The sequence below is a fragment of the Echeneis naucrates genome, chromosome 13, assembly GCF_900963305.1.
Source record: "Echeneis naucrates chromosome 13, fEcheNa1.1, whole genome shotgun sequence".
NCBI lineage: Eukaryota > Metazoa > Chordata > Actinopteri > Carangiformes > Echeneidae > Echeneis > Echeneis naucrates.
This window is the reverse complement of record NC_042523.1, coordinates 10,348,672-10,366,350: the sequence shown is the minus strand read 5'-3', so window position 1 is coordinate 10,366,350 and position 17,679 is coordinate 10,348,672. Positions and strand designations below refer to the sequence as shown.

The 17,679-nt window shown below is 40.1% G+C and overlaps 2 protein-coding genes across 4 annotated transcripts in view; one reads left to right on the top strand and one right to left on the bottom strand.

Moving 5' to 3' along the window:
• The first annotated feature begins 1,597 nt into the window (after positions 1-1,597).
• On the top strand, positions 1,598-4,628 carry LOC115052566 (uncharacterized protein NKAPD1). Of its 3 annotated transcripts, none has more exons than XM_029516729.1 (6): positions 1,598-1,689; positions 1,932-2,031; positions 2,659-2,747; positions 2,885-3,025; positions 3,154-3,207; positions 3,721-4,628. In XM_029516729.1, exons 2-6 carry the CDS (start codon positions 1,963-1,965, stop codon positions 4,136-4,138), a joined length of 771 nt encoding a protein of 256 aa, XP_029372589.1. In that variant the 5' UTR covers positions 1,598-1,689; positions 1,932-1,962; the 3' UTR covers positions 4,139-4,628. The 3 variants fall into 3 exon arrangements, with proteins under 3 accessions (XP_029372589.1, XP_029372590.1, XP_029372591.1); XM_029516730.1 differs by having other exon boundaries at positions 1,599-1,689; positions 1,955-2,031; XM_029516731.1 differs by lacking the exon at positions 1,598-1,689 and having other exon boundaries at positions 1,955-2,031; positions 2,642-2,747.
• A 4,029-nt stretch (positions 4,629-8,657) lies between these two features.
• lrfn1 (leucine rich repeat and fibronectin type III domain containing 1) overlaps positions 8,658-17,679 on the bottom strand; it is a 97,383-nt gene continuing 88,361 nt past the window's right edge. The window contains exons 5-6 of the mRNA XM_029516724.1: positions 12,629-14,024; positions 8,658-10,439 (exon numbers count right to left, since the gene is read on the bottom strand). Coding sequence (XP_029372584.1) covers positions 9,539-10,439; positions 12,629-14,004 — 2,277 coding nt within the window. The 5' untranslated portion in view covers positions 14,005-14,024 and the 3' untranslated portion in view covers positions 8,658-9,538. The remainder of the gene's footprint in view (positions 10,440-12,628; positions 14,025-17,679) is intronic.

The window sequence follows — 17,679 nt, the reverse complement described above, 5'->3', positions numbered from 1 at the left end:
TAATAAAAAAAAAAAACTTTTGAAAAGACTGAACATAGACATTTATATATTTTTTCCCAAGCGCTTTTCAGTTATTTGTACCTGAACTTGTGTCAATATCGAGAAGTAAAAAACAAAAACAAGAAAAACCTAATCAATTTTGGCAGGGTGACATTGAAGCTCAAGACAGATGCAGTAGATAATTCCACTCCAAGAATGAGTTGTGCTTGTCTAAAAATTCCCAAAAAGGAATTTCAGAGCACACAACCATCATCTGCCTCAGTAATAAGAAGGAAAAGCTTCAAACATGGATCCAAGTAAGCAACTTATTAAATCTCTAAAATTAGGCTACTGCTGAACATCACTTATACTCCTCATCATTTTGTGCCATTATTTCAGGTTGTTATAGGCCAATTTCTAACTATCTGTGTGAAGTGAGCGACATTGGTTTAAAATTAGGATCTCAGATTTCTTCCACACCAAAAGCAATTTATGATTTTAATCAATGTTTTTCCCTCTGAAAAACAAGCTAAAACAGCTAAAAAAAAAAAAATCTTTTAAATTGTTCTGAGTAATGGTATACACTTAGCCATGACTTCAGGAAAATGTGATGATACGCCTTTTGTCATTACTTTCCTTAGTGCTTTTGTTTTGTTCTGTTTTTTCATTAGGAGGGAAACTTCATCACACTTGATGAACTAAAAAACTGCTGTATTTGTGGCTACAGCTTACTGCTAACAGACACGCCACAAATGTAACACCCTGAGTCCATTTATTTGAAAAATACTCTCTTACTCATTTTTCTACCACTTATCTTTCAGGCTGAGTTGGTGCTGGAGCCAATTGAAAAATACTGATCAAATTAATTACTCACCAAAACAATTGCTATTTCTTTTTGTTTGTTTTGGCATTGATCACACTTTGCAAAGATAATTAGAATTAGCCCCATATTTACTTGCTTCAAAAGCAAACTGATTTTCCACTAATGACACAGTCTCTATACCTAATATTTCTCTACATTGAAAGGGGAAAATGAGACTTATTCATGCATTACTTTGTCTCCTTATTATAGAGAAGCGAGTGATTATCTGAAAGTTCTTTCATTTTTATACACTTCAGCACATTGTGCTGTTGTGTAGTTGGCTTTGGTTTACATTTGCCCCTGTGAGCAGTGAAACTCCAAAACAAACTCCCGATATTTTAACTGCACTTGTTGATTAAATGATCTTTTTTCCAAACACAAGCTCACAACATCTTTCCCTTGTTCTTTTATGCAGTTTATGCCATCAGTTTCTTTTCACTTTATCAACTTTGGTCAGCCAACTGTGGTAGAAATTTCGTTTTTTTTATTTATTTATGATAACGCACTTTTTGTTTTTTTCTGATCATGACGATGATCTGGCTGCAGCTATCGCGGCCATCTCGCTTTGTGTGAGTGGTTTGATTCAGTGGATGAGACATCCCCTCCGGCTGGAGGTTTGGTTTTGGGTTTATATTAATAACAAAGCGCTCCACGTCACTGACGCCGCCGCGCCGGAATCTGCAGAAGCCCCACGTGGTGGTAGACCAATCACAGCACAGCTTTTACCAATGTGGGCGTGCGTGTGCGCTACGTAGGTCGAAGGCGGAAGTAACAGTCGACACTGAGCTGCATTTTGGGCTTCCTGAAAGCTCCTCGGTTTGGGAAACTACAGATTGTAAATATTTACGGTACGATGGCGAACGTGTACACACAATAAAAAAGGTGTTGTGCTATGTGGAGTAGATCTTAAACAGCTCATTCTTAACGATTTACTTTTAGTTGTGTGTCTGATCCTCCAACAGTGCTAGCTAGTGAGCTAGGCTAACAGACGAGTCTTCGTGTAACAGCTTATCACATATTTGAAAGCTAAGTTTTTATAACCGTCTGTCTTTGACGCGAAGTGAACGACTTTACTGTTTTGCTTATCCAGTACTTACACAACTGTCCTGTCAGGCGTCATCATGTCAAAGCAGTCGATGGGGAAGACCCTGCTGAGGAACGTAATCCGCCACACTGACGCTCACAACAAGGTGCGTTCACTGTCCATGTGCTTGTGTCAGAAAAACCAGCTGAGGCCAGCACAGCCGAGCACTGACTCCTGTGCTCAATGAGAGGTGCTGATTCAAGTTTATCTGTATACATGTAGATGTTTTTGTGATTTTGTTTGTTCCTGTCAGATGTGGGCTTATGGATTAATTTATCAGTTTAAATAATTGTCTGAAATCAGTCTAGTTTACCAACTCCCAGGCCCAAAGTTATTAGATTTATAATGCTATGAAACAGCTTAATGTGCAGTTACTCATCACATTATAAGGGACTGCTTAATGCCTGCTGAAAATATAATCTGTCCATTGCTCAGTAAGCAATGACCTGTGTATTGATTACAGTGTCTGGGTTTTTCTGATAAACTGCTCCATTTTCAGCCCTGCTAACAAATATCACTGAGCTTAACTATAAATATGTGACTGTAATACTGATATTTGGCAGCCTTGGGCATGTAGAGAAGTTGAATTACATTATTTCAGCATTGAGGAATATACAGAATGTCTGTAAATGTTTGAATCCATTAAATTATGGCTTTTGGCAAAGTCAAATTAAGCTGTTTTTGTGTGTTTTATGGCAGTTTTAATGTACTCTCAGTTCTTGACCCATTGCAGATCCAGGAGGAGATGGAGATGTGGAAAATGCGAGACTGGGAGGTCCAAAAGTCTAATGTCAAACATTTCTCTGATACAGAGTATATGAGGTAGGAACTGTGGATGTCACCTGGACATCAGAGACACCAGCACTCATTGGGATCTATATTTCATAACCCAGTTCTCATTTTAGAATACTGTTACCAAATGTTAACTTGCTGATTCATTAATGATAGTTGTATTCCAGGGGGCGTATGCACTGTGATCGAGTGGCAGATGGGCAGAGAGACCTGATTCGAAGCAGCGAGCGAGTGTCCGAACATGATGACAGAGAGGCTCGATTCTGGACTCGTAGACTGTATGAATTTGAGGCCAAAGATCCCGACAGGTTCAATATAGCAGCCAATTCTCTTTAGAATACATTATGTTTGCAGTACAGGAAAGTGACTGGAAATAACATTAGAAAGCAAAGATTGCAGACTGGCAAATCTACATATTCATTGTATGTGTTCACAGGTGGGGACACAGTGGCTTCAAGGAGCTTTATCCTGAGGAGTTTGAAAGTGATAGGTAAGACAAAATGCATCATAGCACTTAGTGCAGTTCCACCCTCTTTTCTGTGAGATGATGATTGTGCAGTGTTCATGTCACATCTTCGTCTAGTTATGAGTTTCAATTTTAAATGATATCCACATTAAATAAAATAAATATGGACCCTCACAACAGCAAGTGACCATAGACAGTTTGATGAAACCCAAATGTAATATATCGTGTTACACTGAAATGAATTGCAGGGTTGTAGTCATTAACATAGGACTCTTGGCATCGCTGTCAACTATCCCGTGTGTCTGAATGGCATCATTACAACCTGCCTGATAAATATTGTGTATATTGAATTTCATGCTATTGGTTCCAGACCAAACTTCTATAAACCTGATGATATCACTAAGGATTAATTATTTTCAGATCAGAATCAAGACAACTTTGTAAAATAGATCAATCGCTCATTACATAATTATTCCATACCTTTTAATACTTACCATATTCAAGCTAACCTTCATCTGTTTTGTTCAATTTGTTTAGTGAAAAAAAACAAGTTACCAAGAAGATTAGTCACCACAAAATGAAGAAGTCCAAGTCTGACACAGAAGCAAGCTTATCAAAACACCCCAAAAAATCCTCTCGAAAAAAGAAGAAGAAAAAGAAGAAGAAAGACGAGGAAGTAAAACAAAAGAAAGCTAAGTGTTCAAGCAGTGAAGACAGTAGCGACGACAGCAGCGTTGACAAAGACAAACAAAGGAGAAAAAGAACTAAGAGTCGACGTAACAAGAAATGTTCAAAAACAAAAGTGAGAGATGTTAACAGCACCTCAGGGGACAGTGATGATGAGGAGAGGGAAAGACGGACGCACAATCACAAAAAGAGAAAACATGACTCCCACAAAGACTCAGACTCAGGGCTAAACTCAAAAAAGGAGATGAAACTGGAAAGCAACCGGTGAGGAGAGCTCAGGTGGTAGTTCTGCTGACTGAGCTGCATGGACGTGGACGGATACACAATTCAAGTGATGACCTGGAAAACTACTGCAGGTTCCTCTGTTCCTCTTAACAGAACATAGGATTTTTCTCTGTTGTACTTCATTAAACACCAACAAGCATGTGCTCTGGCCTCTCTGTGGGCGTTTTGTGTAGCAGTATCTCATCACCTCTGCAGTGGTTTAAAGCACATTGTACAACAGTGAAGGCAGCAGCCAGCGTGAAGAGTAGGTGGTGGGGTATCGACCACCTGCCTCATGAATAATCCTTTTGACTGTAGGCTCTATGATTGATCCCTGACTCTCGCAGCAGACTGTTTGCCTAATACACATTTCTTCTGTCTTGGACTGACCAGTGGTTATTTCATAAAAAAAGAGGTGAAATTATGCATCTTTACTCACCAAATCAAATGATCAAATGTGCATTTGGTTTTAATCTTTTTGTGTGTGTGGAGGGGGGGGGGTTCTTTTCTTTTCTTTTCTTTTTTTTTTTAGATTTGTATACACTATATTGTCATGGGTGAAAAATAAAAAATTTTCAGTTTCTTATAATAATTTTTGTTATTTAAAAACTAGCTTTTTTTTTTTAAAGGATGAATGTAGAACTGTGTTAAGACTTTTGTTGTTGAGAAATGGTTGAGAACACATGAACTCACATAGTTGAAATGGGTGGCATGTACTGTCAGTTTAGTTTCGCAGCAAATGTCTGTCAGCCTGCTAGAAATAATCCACAACAAATTCATTATTTCCTCCTAAATAAGTAATATTTTCTGAGAACAAATAATTTAAATTTTAAGCCTTTTTATAAGTATTCATGTTCTCTTTTTTAAGTTTCACACATTTTTGGGGCAGACAAAGATGTCAGATGATTCTAGGAGTCAAACTATTGCCAGTCTCTTCCTTTCACAGAGATGGTTAGACATGCAAGACGATGACTCAGAGCTGACATTTCCATTCGATTCCTGAACATATTGTATAAATATGAGAGCAGCAGTTCCCACCCGTCTGCACATATTACGTCTGTTTTTCAACATTAACACAATTTAGGACCCAAATAAAGCAATATAATGCAACAGCAGAGGAAGTCCAGATAATTTAGTTAATTCATACTTGAATACTTTGAAACAACTGGCATAAAAGAAAATTTATATTCAGAATTTGAGATCCCGTAACATTTTTTTTTTAGCAAATAGTTTGTGAGGAATTAAACGGGTTAGGTTTTTCCTCAGAGATCTGATCCCAGCCTGAACACTCACATCTATTCAAGATGCAGAGAATACACTATCACAGTGAATAAATGTAGAAATTTGTAGAAGTGCTCTTTGACTGTTAAACTAACATTTAGTTGTTCACAGCTGTACTCCAAAGCATCACAGTGCCACCCCATGCAAGACCTTATTTCTCAGGGTGTTGCGCACCCGAGTTGAATTTGATGCTTGAGAAAAACACTGAACACAAAAAACAACCCAGGGCATCCAAGTTTATCGATACTCACAGCCCTATTTAAACCAAATGAACGTTAACTTCTGTTTAGCTGTTGGTCTTTTTTCCCCGTACACATTTCTGTTATCATTTTTTAACAGTCAAGGTCTACATAAACTTGGTAACAAGTAGTAAGTCTGAGCCATCTGGGCATTTTTAGATAATCTGATGCCGTATGAAGTATTTGTAAACCATTTTGCAAGTGTGTGTGTGTGTGTGTACTGCAAATGCCTGAAGCACTTTGCTGAGTCTGTGTCAATAGGCTAAGTGTTCTCTCTAAGCAGCAGAGAGTGGGCTGTGTTGAGCTTCGCTGCATCTGCCCAAATCTTGGAAGTGGAAAAAAAACAGATGAAATTCGGCTGGTCAAATCAGTGTCAACTGAGGTTCTTAAAAACACATAGTCTGGGTTAATAAGTATCTGGCAAGAATATAAAATCCATAATTGAATGTGTTTTATAGCTGCATGTATCTATGCAGCTCATTCATAATTTAATTGCTCAGAAAATATGAAATAATTTTGGCTCTGAAGAATTCAGCATCAGTTGATCAGCTCCATGATGAATGCAACAGCTCAACAAATATTGCTTTGGTTTGGTGCTTACTAATATATAAACTATGAGGGTTAACATGATTGGATTTTTGCCAGGTTGGAAACTCTGAAATATTTTTATAACCCAACAATATTTTTGCATAAATCATATTTGTGTATGATGAAATTAAGAAATCAGAGAATACATTGATAGAATTTTGGCTTGGTTAAAAAATTAGCAGTGTTTTGGACATCATTGGTAACATGGAGGGCAGCATGGCTGCATGGTGCTTAGCGCTGTTGCCCTACAACAGGGGTCACCAGCTCCGGTCAATGAGGGCCACTGTCCTGCATGTTTTAGATGGTTCCTACTGCAACACACCTGATTCAAATGATCAGCTCATCATCAAGCTGTGCTGAGGTTTGATAAGGAGCCAATGATTTAAATCAGGTGTGTTGGAGCATTGAACATCTAAAACGTGCAGGACTGTGGCCCTCCAGGACCGGAGCTGGTGACTCCTGCCCTACAACATGTCTGTAGGTCTGAGTGTGAGTGGTTGTTGGTTAACTCTGTGTTGGCTTGTCCAGGGGGTACCCCACCCTCACCCAGTGTGATTGGCTCCAGCAACCCCCGTGACCCGGAAACAGAAAAGTGGTAGAAGATGAATGAATGAATGTTAACATGGATAAGATTTACATTTTATACTTACTCAGTCAGGTTCAGGCTGTGCTCGCCCTCGTTTAATGTCGGCTGGGATTGACTCCAGCCCCCCTGTGAACCTGCACGGATAAATGGTATAGATAATGGATTGAAAACACTCATTACTATGATTGAAACACATGGTGGGATTGTCAATAGAATGAAAAAAAAAAAAATCACACATTCACTCAGAACTGCTGATGAGACATAACACGCTTCGCTCTCCCAAGTGTTCATTAGTTTGGCTGCCTGGGATGAATTTGTAGCTTTGGTGAGGTCTCAGCATCCCTGTACCTCAGCGGATTTTGTGTTAAATTACGGCGACAGATCAGAGGCAGGCAGATACACTACACATTCCAGCACCGGTAAAACATCAACATTAAATTAGGTGATGGACAAGACCTGTAAAAGGTGTGCAATTGACAACTCGTTACATATACCCTGAAATCAAGCCTTTTTCTAGCTGGAAAAAACACAATCTCTGTTTATGTAAAATGAAAACTGGCTCAGTGTGATGAGGAAAAAGGAAAGGGACAAACCCTTTCTCAGATTCAATTCTCCCTGTCACTGAGGATGCAAATTGAAGAGGATTTAAGATCTCCAGTGTGACTTATCTCTATGCTCCATGATTTATCTCAGTGCTGTCCACACAACTGTTTGATCTCAGCCCATGGTAAGTAGCTGTAATCAGAAGGAGAGTTTCTGTAGCAGCAACAAATATGCCCATCCATCCTGATTCTATCTTTTCCCACTGTCACATCAGTTTTTCCCCACCACACTAAGCATTTACAGGCAGCATATAAACTATTAAAACTGGTTTAGAATACTCTAAAAGATAGCTGGAAGTAGATTGTCGGACATTTTATTTACTATTAATGGATTTGTCAACCACTATGGCTTATCTGAGGCATGAGGCATCTGTAGGTTGTCCGCATGTATCCGCACTTAATGAATGATTTACAATACAAGACTGTTGTAGTCAGATATGTGTATAATTGTTATATTGTTGTTTCATTTGAGCTTGCTCTCTTTAATCTCCTTGACAACTGGGCAACACCATCTTCAGCAAATTACTTGTCTTATTTATTTTTTCCGCCATTTGTAGGACATGATTTGATACTGCACTGTGAGGATTTGGTAAACATCAAATCATATCATTAGGTACAGTTACAGCAGTTATTCACAATGTGTCCTTATACCTGCTCACAACTACATGATAGTGAAGCCAAGTTTTTGTTATGTGCTGACAAAAATTGCTTTTATGCTAATGAGCAGGGTCTTTATAGTTTTTCATAATCCAAGCTTTCAAAAACAGAGCCAAATGAAGCCCGTTTCTGTGATTATTATTAACATCCAGACTGCAGCCTACAAGTAATTAGTAACCTTACAGAGTGTTGTCTCCCCCTGGTGATGAGTAACTGATGCTACAGTTATGTTAAAAACAGCTGGTTGCATCTGAATTCAGCATCACAATGTCCAGTTATGTCCCTCGTCGTCCCACACCCCACTCCGCTTCATGGCCGTTGCACAGCTTTCACAGAAGCCTTAAAATAGTACTCAGTGCATCAAATATTTATCACATCTCTATCCATGCGTGCTTCCCTGCAGTGGACTCATATTGCTGCTCCTGAAGCACAAAAAGAAAACGCTGCTTACACAGTTAACCCACACAAAAAATTTAATACCCTTCATGAGGGGATAAATGATCCAAACTTTGACATACTAAATAGGGAGAGGTGTGATGACACAGGTTTTTAATGTAAAAACTTGCAGCCAACACCCAAATGCTTTGTAAAAAGTCATGTGACATATGACTTACTTACTTACATAGTTAGTACACATACACCAATGTTTTAATATACTTATATATGTCTTTTTTGTTTGTTGCCTTTTTATCTAGACCAGCCAGATACAGTACCGATTAATATACAGTCACATCTGGGACAATACCTATTTAACATCATACAGTCCAACTGCCAAAGAGGAATCCACGGCAGGTGTCCAGGTCCATCCTCTCTATGCTAACATTAGAAATCGGCATGTGTAAAATTCTGTTTATTTTTTATTTTTTTAGTTATTATTGTATAGACTGGTGGTGATACTTGTCCTTGTATCTCGTGTCTTCTGTGCAAAAGTTTTTTTTGTTGTTGTTTTTTTATTTTTCGGAGAACCCAAAATATGATTGACATAACAGGATACCTGGCTGTTCACTTTACAGTTATGATGATTTTTTTTTTCTCAAAACGATTCAACAGTCACATCCAGATGCCACACCCTTTTGCTGTGTCTCAGAAAAAGGTGAAAATTAAAAATCCAAAATAATGCTCCCCATTATCATGGCAATGATAGCGAGGAATGTTTATGACTACAGTGAGCAGCATCCTCCATTCGTACACTTTTTTGAGAATAAGGCACTGCTGCATAAAGAAAGGACATGGCCAACAAACCTCTCTGGGAGTATGATGGGGAGGCAAGATGAAGGGAGACTGTGTTCTTCTCCAGCAACTCACAGAAAGTTTGCATGTGTAAGTAAATGTGCTTGTCTTTACCATTTGCTGTGTGCAGGAAAGTGTGCATTATATGGCATGTTATTTGTGTTTTTACATGTGTGTGTGCTTGTGTGTGGCTGAGCCATTCTTCAGCTACACTGCTTTCCTCAGACTGTGCTCTCAAGCATCCACTCAGTGCTGCTGAATGTAACTCTCCTGTTGGCGAGCGGAGATGACTCCACGTTGAGCTGGTTGGTGGACTTGTGCCACCTCGTCCTCGCTCTGCGTGGGTAACTATGACTCTGAAATATGGAGTAATCCCCACCGTCAAAAGAGAATCTGTGCCTAGTTCGTGCCAGCTCATTTGGGAACACCCCCATGTTAGCCAGGGCATTTTTTTTGTCCTTAAGCCGGGGAGCCTCCTTGGTGCCAGCGTTGGGACCTATTAGGCATAGGGACATGGTGGAGCCTGTCAGGCTACTGTCTGTCTGCGTATCCTCAGACGGCGGACCAGAGCGCTGTGCATCCAGACTGGTTCTTCTCTTCACCCTGTCAGCACTCAGCGGAGGCAGCTCCACCTCCAAGATGGCAGTAGTGGCTTCTGGATCCTCTTTCTTCTCATTATCCACCCTCAGCACCAGCGCCATGCACTCTTTGGGAGCCTGGGCCTCACGCTGGCCCTCGTCGGAGGGCTGCTTGGAGCTGGAGCGCTGGAGCCGCTGCTGGCTGCCGTTGGTCTGTGAGTGCATGCTTGAGCTGACCTTGGTCTTGTTGTCCTCTGGGCTGCTGTAGGCCTTGTAACGGATCATCAGGATTATGATGAACACCAGCACTGAAGCAACAATTATACCACCGATAATAATGATCATAGTGCCTCCCAGGAACTGGCTGTGCATGAACCGGCACTGGCTGACCTCACTTGCTGTGTGAAACTGTACACAGCCAACCACACGTGTTGCTGTTAATGATGTGATGCCATCGTCATAAACCGCCAGCACACAAAGGTCATACTCTCGCCCCGCGGCCAGATCGTTGATTAAGAAGTTCTTACTGGTAGATGGGATCATTCTGCAGAGAAAAGAAACAGTGCAGTGGTGACGATGAAGAGGATTAATCATCAGAATTTAACACCCACACATACCGATTTGCATAAGGTGTATTAAATCACACAAAGGTGTCAGTTCTACACCAGAAGACAACGGGACCATTGCAGTTAGAGAATTAAATATTACTCATTCTGGCAGGAAAACATAAAGAGCACTACACTCCATTAAAGCTGACTTATGAGAAAATATATTATATTTGAAAACAGGAATGTGAGGCTGCTCTTTGGGTACATGTATAAAATGGCAGTGTAAGGTGAACTGCGCTTTCATAAACAAGGTAAAACTGGCTCACTTTCACAAGAATATGCCACAACAGCTGCCGGTTGCAGGACACGTGACGCATCATGTGAAGACAGTTTTGATGTGTGAATACCTAAGGTCACATTTTGTTGGCAACTGCAAAATTACATGACTCTAAATATGAAGGAGGAAAGCATTGTCTTCAGGTCAACATTGGTGTTAATATAATTAGAAGTTTGTTCCTTTTCCCTGAAGGGGGATTTTGATGGTTATCATTGTAGGTAATGATGCACCACCTAAAGACAAAACAACACTCAGCTCCATGCCTAAACTGGATGTGAAAATTATACAGGAGAGAAAGTCATTATATCTGATAAAGCCCAAGAAAGAAAGAAAGTCAACCACTATTATTATCTCACTCTGTGAACACAGAAATCCTGCAATGCTTCTCTGTCCCTTCTTCATTTTATGTGTGACATGTTCCCCAAGAGACAAATCAAGCTTATCTTTACATTTAAAGAGTGTTCTAAAAGGTTTGTAAATAGTGAGCTTTGCCGTTTTTACTTGTAAACAATGTTAATTAATTTTGTCATTACAAGATCTTCAAACATACATATTAACCACTATAACCTAACAACTACATACTGCAAATTTAGGAGATAAGAAAATAGAAAATAATCCTATACTAGTCCCTCAGTGTGGATATTTGTATTTTACAGCAGCATTGGACATATATCAGCACACAGGAATAATTTCAATAGTTAGATGAGCTATTTCCCTTGTCCCTTTCTTCAACGAGCAAGTATATTTTCTCAAAAACTGTGTTTTTTGTCATTTCAGCTACTTGTTCTTCATTGTAATTCCATTCTATGATCTAACATGTCAGGTTTGCAACTATAGTTACTAGTTACTTTCAGATGAATATTTTTACATACAAAACAAGGGGAAAAAAACATAATATTAATATTTTGAACAACTCAGGTGTATGTGAAGTAGTATATATGCGCCTCAGGTCTATTAATGTTCACATGTTATTACATCAGTAACAATGACTTATCATGTTAGGATTTTACATGAAAATGACCCTAAACATATAAAATCCATTTTATCCAGAGCAGTTCCACTAAAGGATGATTTCCCCTTTAAACTCAGATGGTTTTCATTTAAGATTTGAAGTCTTTGGAAATAAATTGCTCAATATATCTTAAATAATGACCCCTAAGATGAATTTTGTGACCCTTTGGAGGGTCTTGACCTTGGGGTTAGAAGCCATATTATTAAATAGCTCTAACTCGACCAGTTGAAACTGTAGAATGTTGCTTTCACAGTCTTTAAAATCGGATAATGTCCTTTAGAGTAATATATCAGTCACATATTTCTGTAGAATGGCTGTTCTGCTGACGATACTTGTGTCCAATCATACACTGTGTTTGAGCCAATTAATGCAGACAGTTACTAATGATATAAACATACATGCAGTCCATAGTAGCCTAATGTTATTGTTGTCAAATTATGTTTAATTGATCTTGAAAAGTTTTTTTAGTCCTTTAGAGTGATGGAATTCACAATTGAGACATCTGATTGCAGCAATCTATTCAAACATGAGTGATTTTTTTCCCCCCCAAAACTTATATATATATCTTAGTTGTACTGGATTTTTATGTAAATTATAATGTATTTGAATTAAAAAAAATATTCCTCCTTTGCTTATCCCACAGCCTACACTGTAGGGGTTCTACTTAGTTTTGGACATAGTTAATCATTTTGCATCTTTGGGATATGCCTGTCTGCCATAGTGGGCCATTGGCTCAGTCAGCAGATGGTAACTCCAGATGTCTCACCTTTATTCTTGTCCCCGTTCTCCCACCCTCCTCTTCCTCCATTCATCCACTCAGTACACCGATGACTTACCTGTACACCAAAGTATCATCTGCTGTGCTGTTGTACTGAATCTGGTACATCCTGATGCCGGGGATATGGCGCTCAGATGGCCAGCGGATCACAGCGGACGAGGAGGTCAGCTCAGTGACCATCACCCTCCTGTCCTGCTTGTCGTAGCCCTTTGTGTCATTGCCAGATTTGGAAGAGGTGGTGATGTCTGAGAGGCCTGGGTCCTCACGCATGTGGCCTGTGTTGTTAACAAACAAGGGTAAGGGGATCATGTTGATCTCAACAGCAGCTGTAGCAATGCCTGCAGCATTGGATGCCACACAATTAAATGCTCCACTGTCCTTTAGAGTAGTGATGAGAATATCAAGGGTGCCATTATCATACAGGATGGTGCGGGAATTATTGTGCACCAGCTTGCCGTCTGGTGACCGCCAGTGAATATCTGGGTCCGGATCACCCATGGCTTTGCATTTAAGAGTCACACCCTGCCCCTCCATCACATAGGGCTTAGTGGCAAGATGCTTGGTGATCAGCGGAGGTTCACAGATGAACTCCTCCTCTTGGATGGACCAGAAATATTTGTCCATCAGGTGCTCTGGAGAGGCACATGTCTCCAGATCGTCCTCTCTTGTCAGCCTGCGGAGCCACAGCAGCTCACAGTTACAGTGAAGAGGGTTTCCACCAAAGCTTACAGCCAGAGTTGATGAACTGGAGCCTTTGGCGTCAGAGAGGACTTGAGCATGCTGGAACAGGCTGTCCGGAGGCAGCTTCTGCAGCCTGTTTGAGGTCATGTCCAGGCGGACCAGCTTAGTGAGCAGCGTAAAAGTGCCTGCTCCAATGTGATCTATTAGGTTGTGGTCCAGTGTGAGTGTGTTGATATTGGTCATTCTGGCTATGGCTTCCCAGGGAAGGCTGCGCAGGTTGTTATTGGAAAGATCCAGGTCCTCGATGGTGGAAACAAATTCATCAAAGGAGGTGGGAGCCACCTGGTAGATCTGGTTGTTTCCAAGGATGAGGTGCCGCAGGTTGATAAGGCCTTTAAAGTGGTCACTCTTTATCACACTGAGGCGGTTTCCATCCATGTGGAGCGCTCGCAGAGATCGCAGGCCGAGGAAGGCGTGGGGAGTGATCTGGCTGATTGTGTTTCGGGACAAAGTGAGGTGGACCAAACTAGTCATGTTGAAAAAGTCTTTCCTTCGGATGATGGTGATAAAGTTATCAGTGAGTCGCAGCTCGACGGTCTTGCGGTCAATGGTGGGGGGCACGAACAACAGACCAGTCTTAGCACAGAGCAGAGTCAGAGTGGGGGAGAGGTGCTGGCAGATGCAGCGGCCAGGGCAGTTGTTGCCCTTCACCAGAGCTGCACATAGCAGCATACACAGAATGAGCCGGTCCATTGTTGATTAGTTTCCTGGTCCTGTGTGAAAGACAGAAAGGACGAAAACGTGAGACAAAAATAGAGACTTCTGAATTAATAAAGCGCATCATTGCCTTTATGAAACATGCTGCAAAAATCAAGAGTCTGAGCAGGACTGCTGAGACTGTCAGCAAGGTATCAGTCACAAAATGAAATGAAGCCTTTCTGAAATAATGGCACCTGGGATGATGAAAGCCTGTGCCAATGCTCTCAAAAGCCTGTGTCTCTATCCGCTCAATGGAAATAACAATTGTTCTTTTGTGCTATCAAGCTGCGTTTGCTGCCATTGAACCATATAATTTCACCCATGATCAGAGGACAGCTTTCCTATATCACTTAATCATGCCGTGTACATTTCTATTATATAAAAAGGCTTGTGCGTTTTCCTTGCTCTGATTTCCACATCAGGGTGAAGTATTAAAGGTAGAAAAGGGCACGTGTCGGCATTGCTCAGTGATCTTCATGACCTTTTCATGCTCTATGCTCTCTCAGCGCTTCTGAGACGTGTTGCACAATTAGACAGAAACCTGTCATGTAAATCATGGCAACAAAAAGTAAAGGTGAAAACAACAGAAATACGGCTTGGTTTTTCAAGTCTGTCCGATGGAGGCATTATTGGATGATTCTTTGGCTGTGAGAGTGCCTTGGTTCTCTGATTCGCCTTAAGAAGTATTGATTTCACCCTTGGAGAGTACACACCTGTGGTGACAGGAGGAAAAAAGTGATCCTTGCTGTAATAACCATAAGAGACCCCAGTGGAGCCCCAACAGTGATGTGCTGATGCCCTCTTTGGTGTCAATCTTCACTGCTAATACCTTAAGCTTCACTGTCGATGAGACAACCTGTTAACACACAACACAGCTGACAACTGACTCCCCTTTTTTAAGGTTCAGGGAACGACATCAGGATCACCACAGCCTGCCACACCATCTAACACCATGAGCTGACTGCTCTGAACTCTCCAAAATCCAATGTCTTAGTTAAGAGCAATGTCTGTTTTTTCAGAAGTTTAGCATGCAATTTTTTTAATGTATTCAGAAAAAAAGGCTCTGCATTTTAAACAGAAATTGTGTGCGTTTTGCATCAGTTGTGATGCTCCTTCCAATTCGTCATGCTTAATTTGAGCCTTTCTATCTACATTTCGCCACACTGCGGTGGTGCCAACATTCTCTAACACCACTGATTTTGTCCCCCATTCTGCCCAAAGCAAGATAATCTAATGCTCACAGTACCAATTACTTTAAATTGGATTTGAAAATCCCAGTGATTAAATTAATAGAATGTTTTAAATGCAATGTGCCAAATTTCAGAGGAAAACTGTTTTCACACATAAACTTTAAAAACTTGACCTGATGTTGTGATGCATGTTTTTTTTTTTTTGTACTGAAACACAGACAAACAAACACACGGGGTGTCAGGCTACTAGCTGACAGACAACAGGGCACCTTGTTAACTATGATACTGTTGTCCAATCAGAGCACTCATTAAAATCTGGGGTTGTGTCATGTCATTTTCCGAGGGAAATAGAGCAGCTTGACGCACAAGTCCAAACCAGTAGGATAGTTTGTTAAAGGCTGTTTGTTCAAATGCAATCAACACTAGTTTTATCAACCCTTTTTAGGGCTACAGTTCAGTAGACCGTTTGACTGTATTTTAAAATACTAATAAGTTGGAACCTTTACTCAGTTGATAAACTAAGCAACTCCCTTCTTGTTCTGACTCAGCAGGCTTAGTATAACTTCCAAGATAGAGCCACCGTCACTGTCTGAACTTTCAAAAGATTTATTCAACAAAAATATACAAGCAAGATAAAAATACAACAAACTCACAGTTATTTTCTGTGTTCAGTCATATTTAAACTGAGGTTCAACAATTTTCTTGTACAAAGAGTAGGTGGTATACTGTGTGAGACAATTTCCAAACCTCCAGAGAGAAGTTATTTATTTAGCAACATTCTCCTATCTTGGCAGCACAGTGTGCTTGTCTTGTTTAATTTAATTCTCCAAATTTTCTTCAAAGGTTAAACTATTGGGTTTCTGGTAAAATCCACAGTGAATGTAACTTAATGCCTGATTCATAAACACAGTGGCTGAGTGTGGCTGTACAATGGAAGACTGGTAACATAGATATGGAGTGGAGTCATTTATTACTATGATCATTATCACTTTTTAATGTTTTATCTGTGCAGTGTCTAACCCTGCCTTGAAAGATTAGAAATAATGCGCCCTGAGTTGGGACCAGAACATATTATTCAGGCTTTTTAGTGTTTCCATGAGAAGATAATTATTTATTTAGTTAACAAAAAATAAATAAACCCATGCTGGCCAAAAACACAATAATATGTTGGTATTTGGCCTTTACCATATATAATAGTAAATGAAATGGCTTTGATTGTTGGGCTGAGAGACAAAAAACAAAAAACAAAAAAACAACTGCAAAAAGCAGGGAAGGGAAAATAATAAAGATGATTCTAAAAGGATGTCACGCTTTTCCTTTTCATGCTTTTGTCCCTCCTACATAGGTTCTTTTAGAGCTACAGTACAGTAGGGTGAGAGAGTTTCAACAGTGCTGCAATCTTTGGTTCAGATTTAGTCTAATATTGTTTGCTAAATTGAAATACAATTGAGACCTTGCTTGGTTGTGTGATAGTAACTGGGTGACAAAGCTCACGATGTCTCAGGGACCATCTGTGCCATCTCATGTCCAGCCTCACCGTCAAGGATACTCTATTGATCTTTCAGCATCTCAGGCTGGGAGAAAACTTTGTTGCCACGGCAACTGTGGTATTAAATGTGGGTCTTTGAATTGCATTAAGATGATGTTGAATGCCTGAAAAGCAGAGCTTCAATCTTAATGGTGGCTAAGAAGGTAAGAAGAGACGTTAACAGATGTCTGAATGGCCAAGTAAATTAAAAAGGAAAGGGAAGCTCCACCTCACATTTCTATTTCTGTTTTATTACTTAATTTTAGTGCTGACTGCCAAATCGATATGTAGACAGTGGGAGAGAGCACAAGGTGAACTGGAGTTTAAGTTTGTTTTTGTGGCCAGTCATGCATGGGAACAATTGACTGCTGACTCGGTCATGAAGATACCTTCAATCTTAACATAAACCCATAAATAAAATGATGCCCATGATACATACCTATCCAGATTGTGCGCATGTAGAGATATAAATAAGCATACACTCTGTGTGGAAGTACCTGTCGAGCTGTGAACGACCTGAATCTGAGAGCTCAAAAAAAAAAAAAAAAAGAGTACAATTAATTTCTAAGCCCCAGTTATATTATTTCCTCTTTGCTTTAAATGATTGTGAAGTGCGTGTCACTGGGGTAGCCTGTGCCCTATAAAGTGATATGCAGTAAAAACATCATAAAAAATAGGAACTAGAATCAAAAAATGTATTTATTTTAGTCTTCAAGGAGCCAATTGTTTATAACTTGTTCTGTGGTGGTGGTCTTGCATGCCTCTGTGATTTGAAACTGCCAAACCATACTGGAGGGTACATCTGGGTTTTAAAAGGGTTTTCCCCAGAGGAAGGTGCCAAGTATGGTAGAACTGGAGTGGTGTTTTCTGTGTAATGAGTGTTTAAAGCTATTTTGAAATGATATGGTACATAACTAAAATGGGGGGGGGGGGGGGGGGGTAAATGTGTTT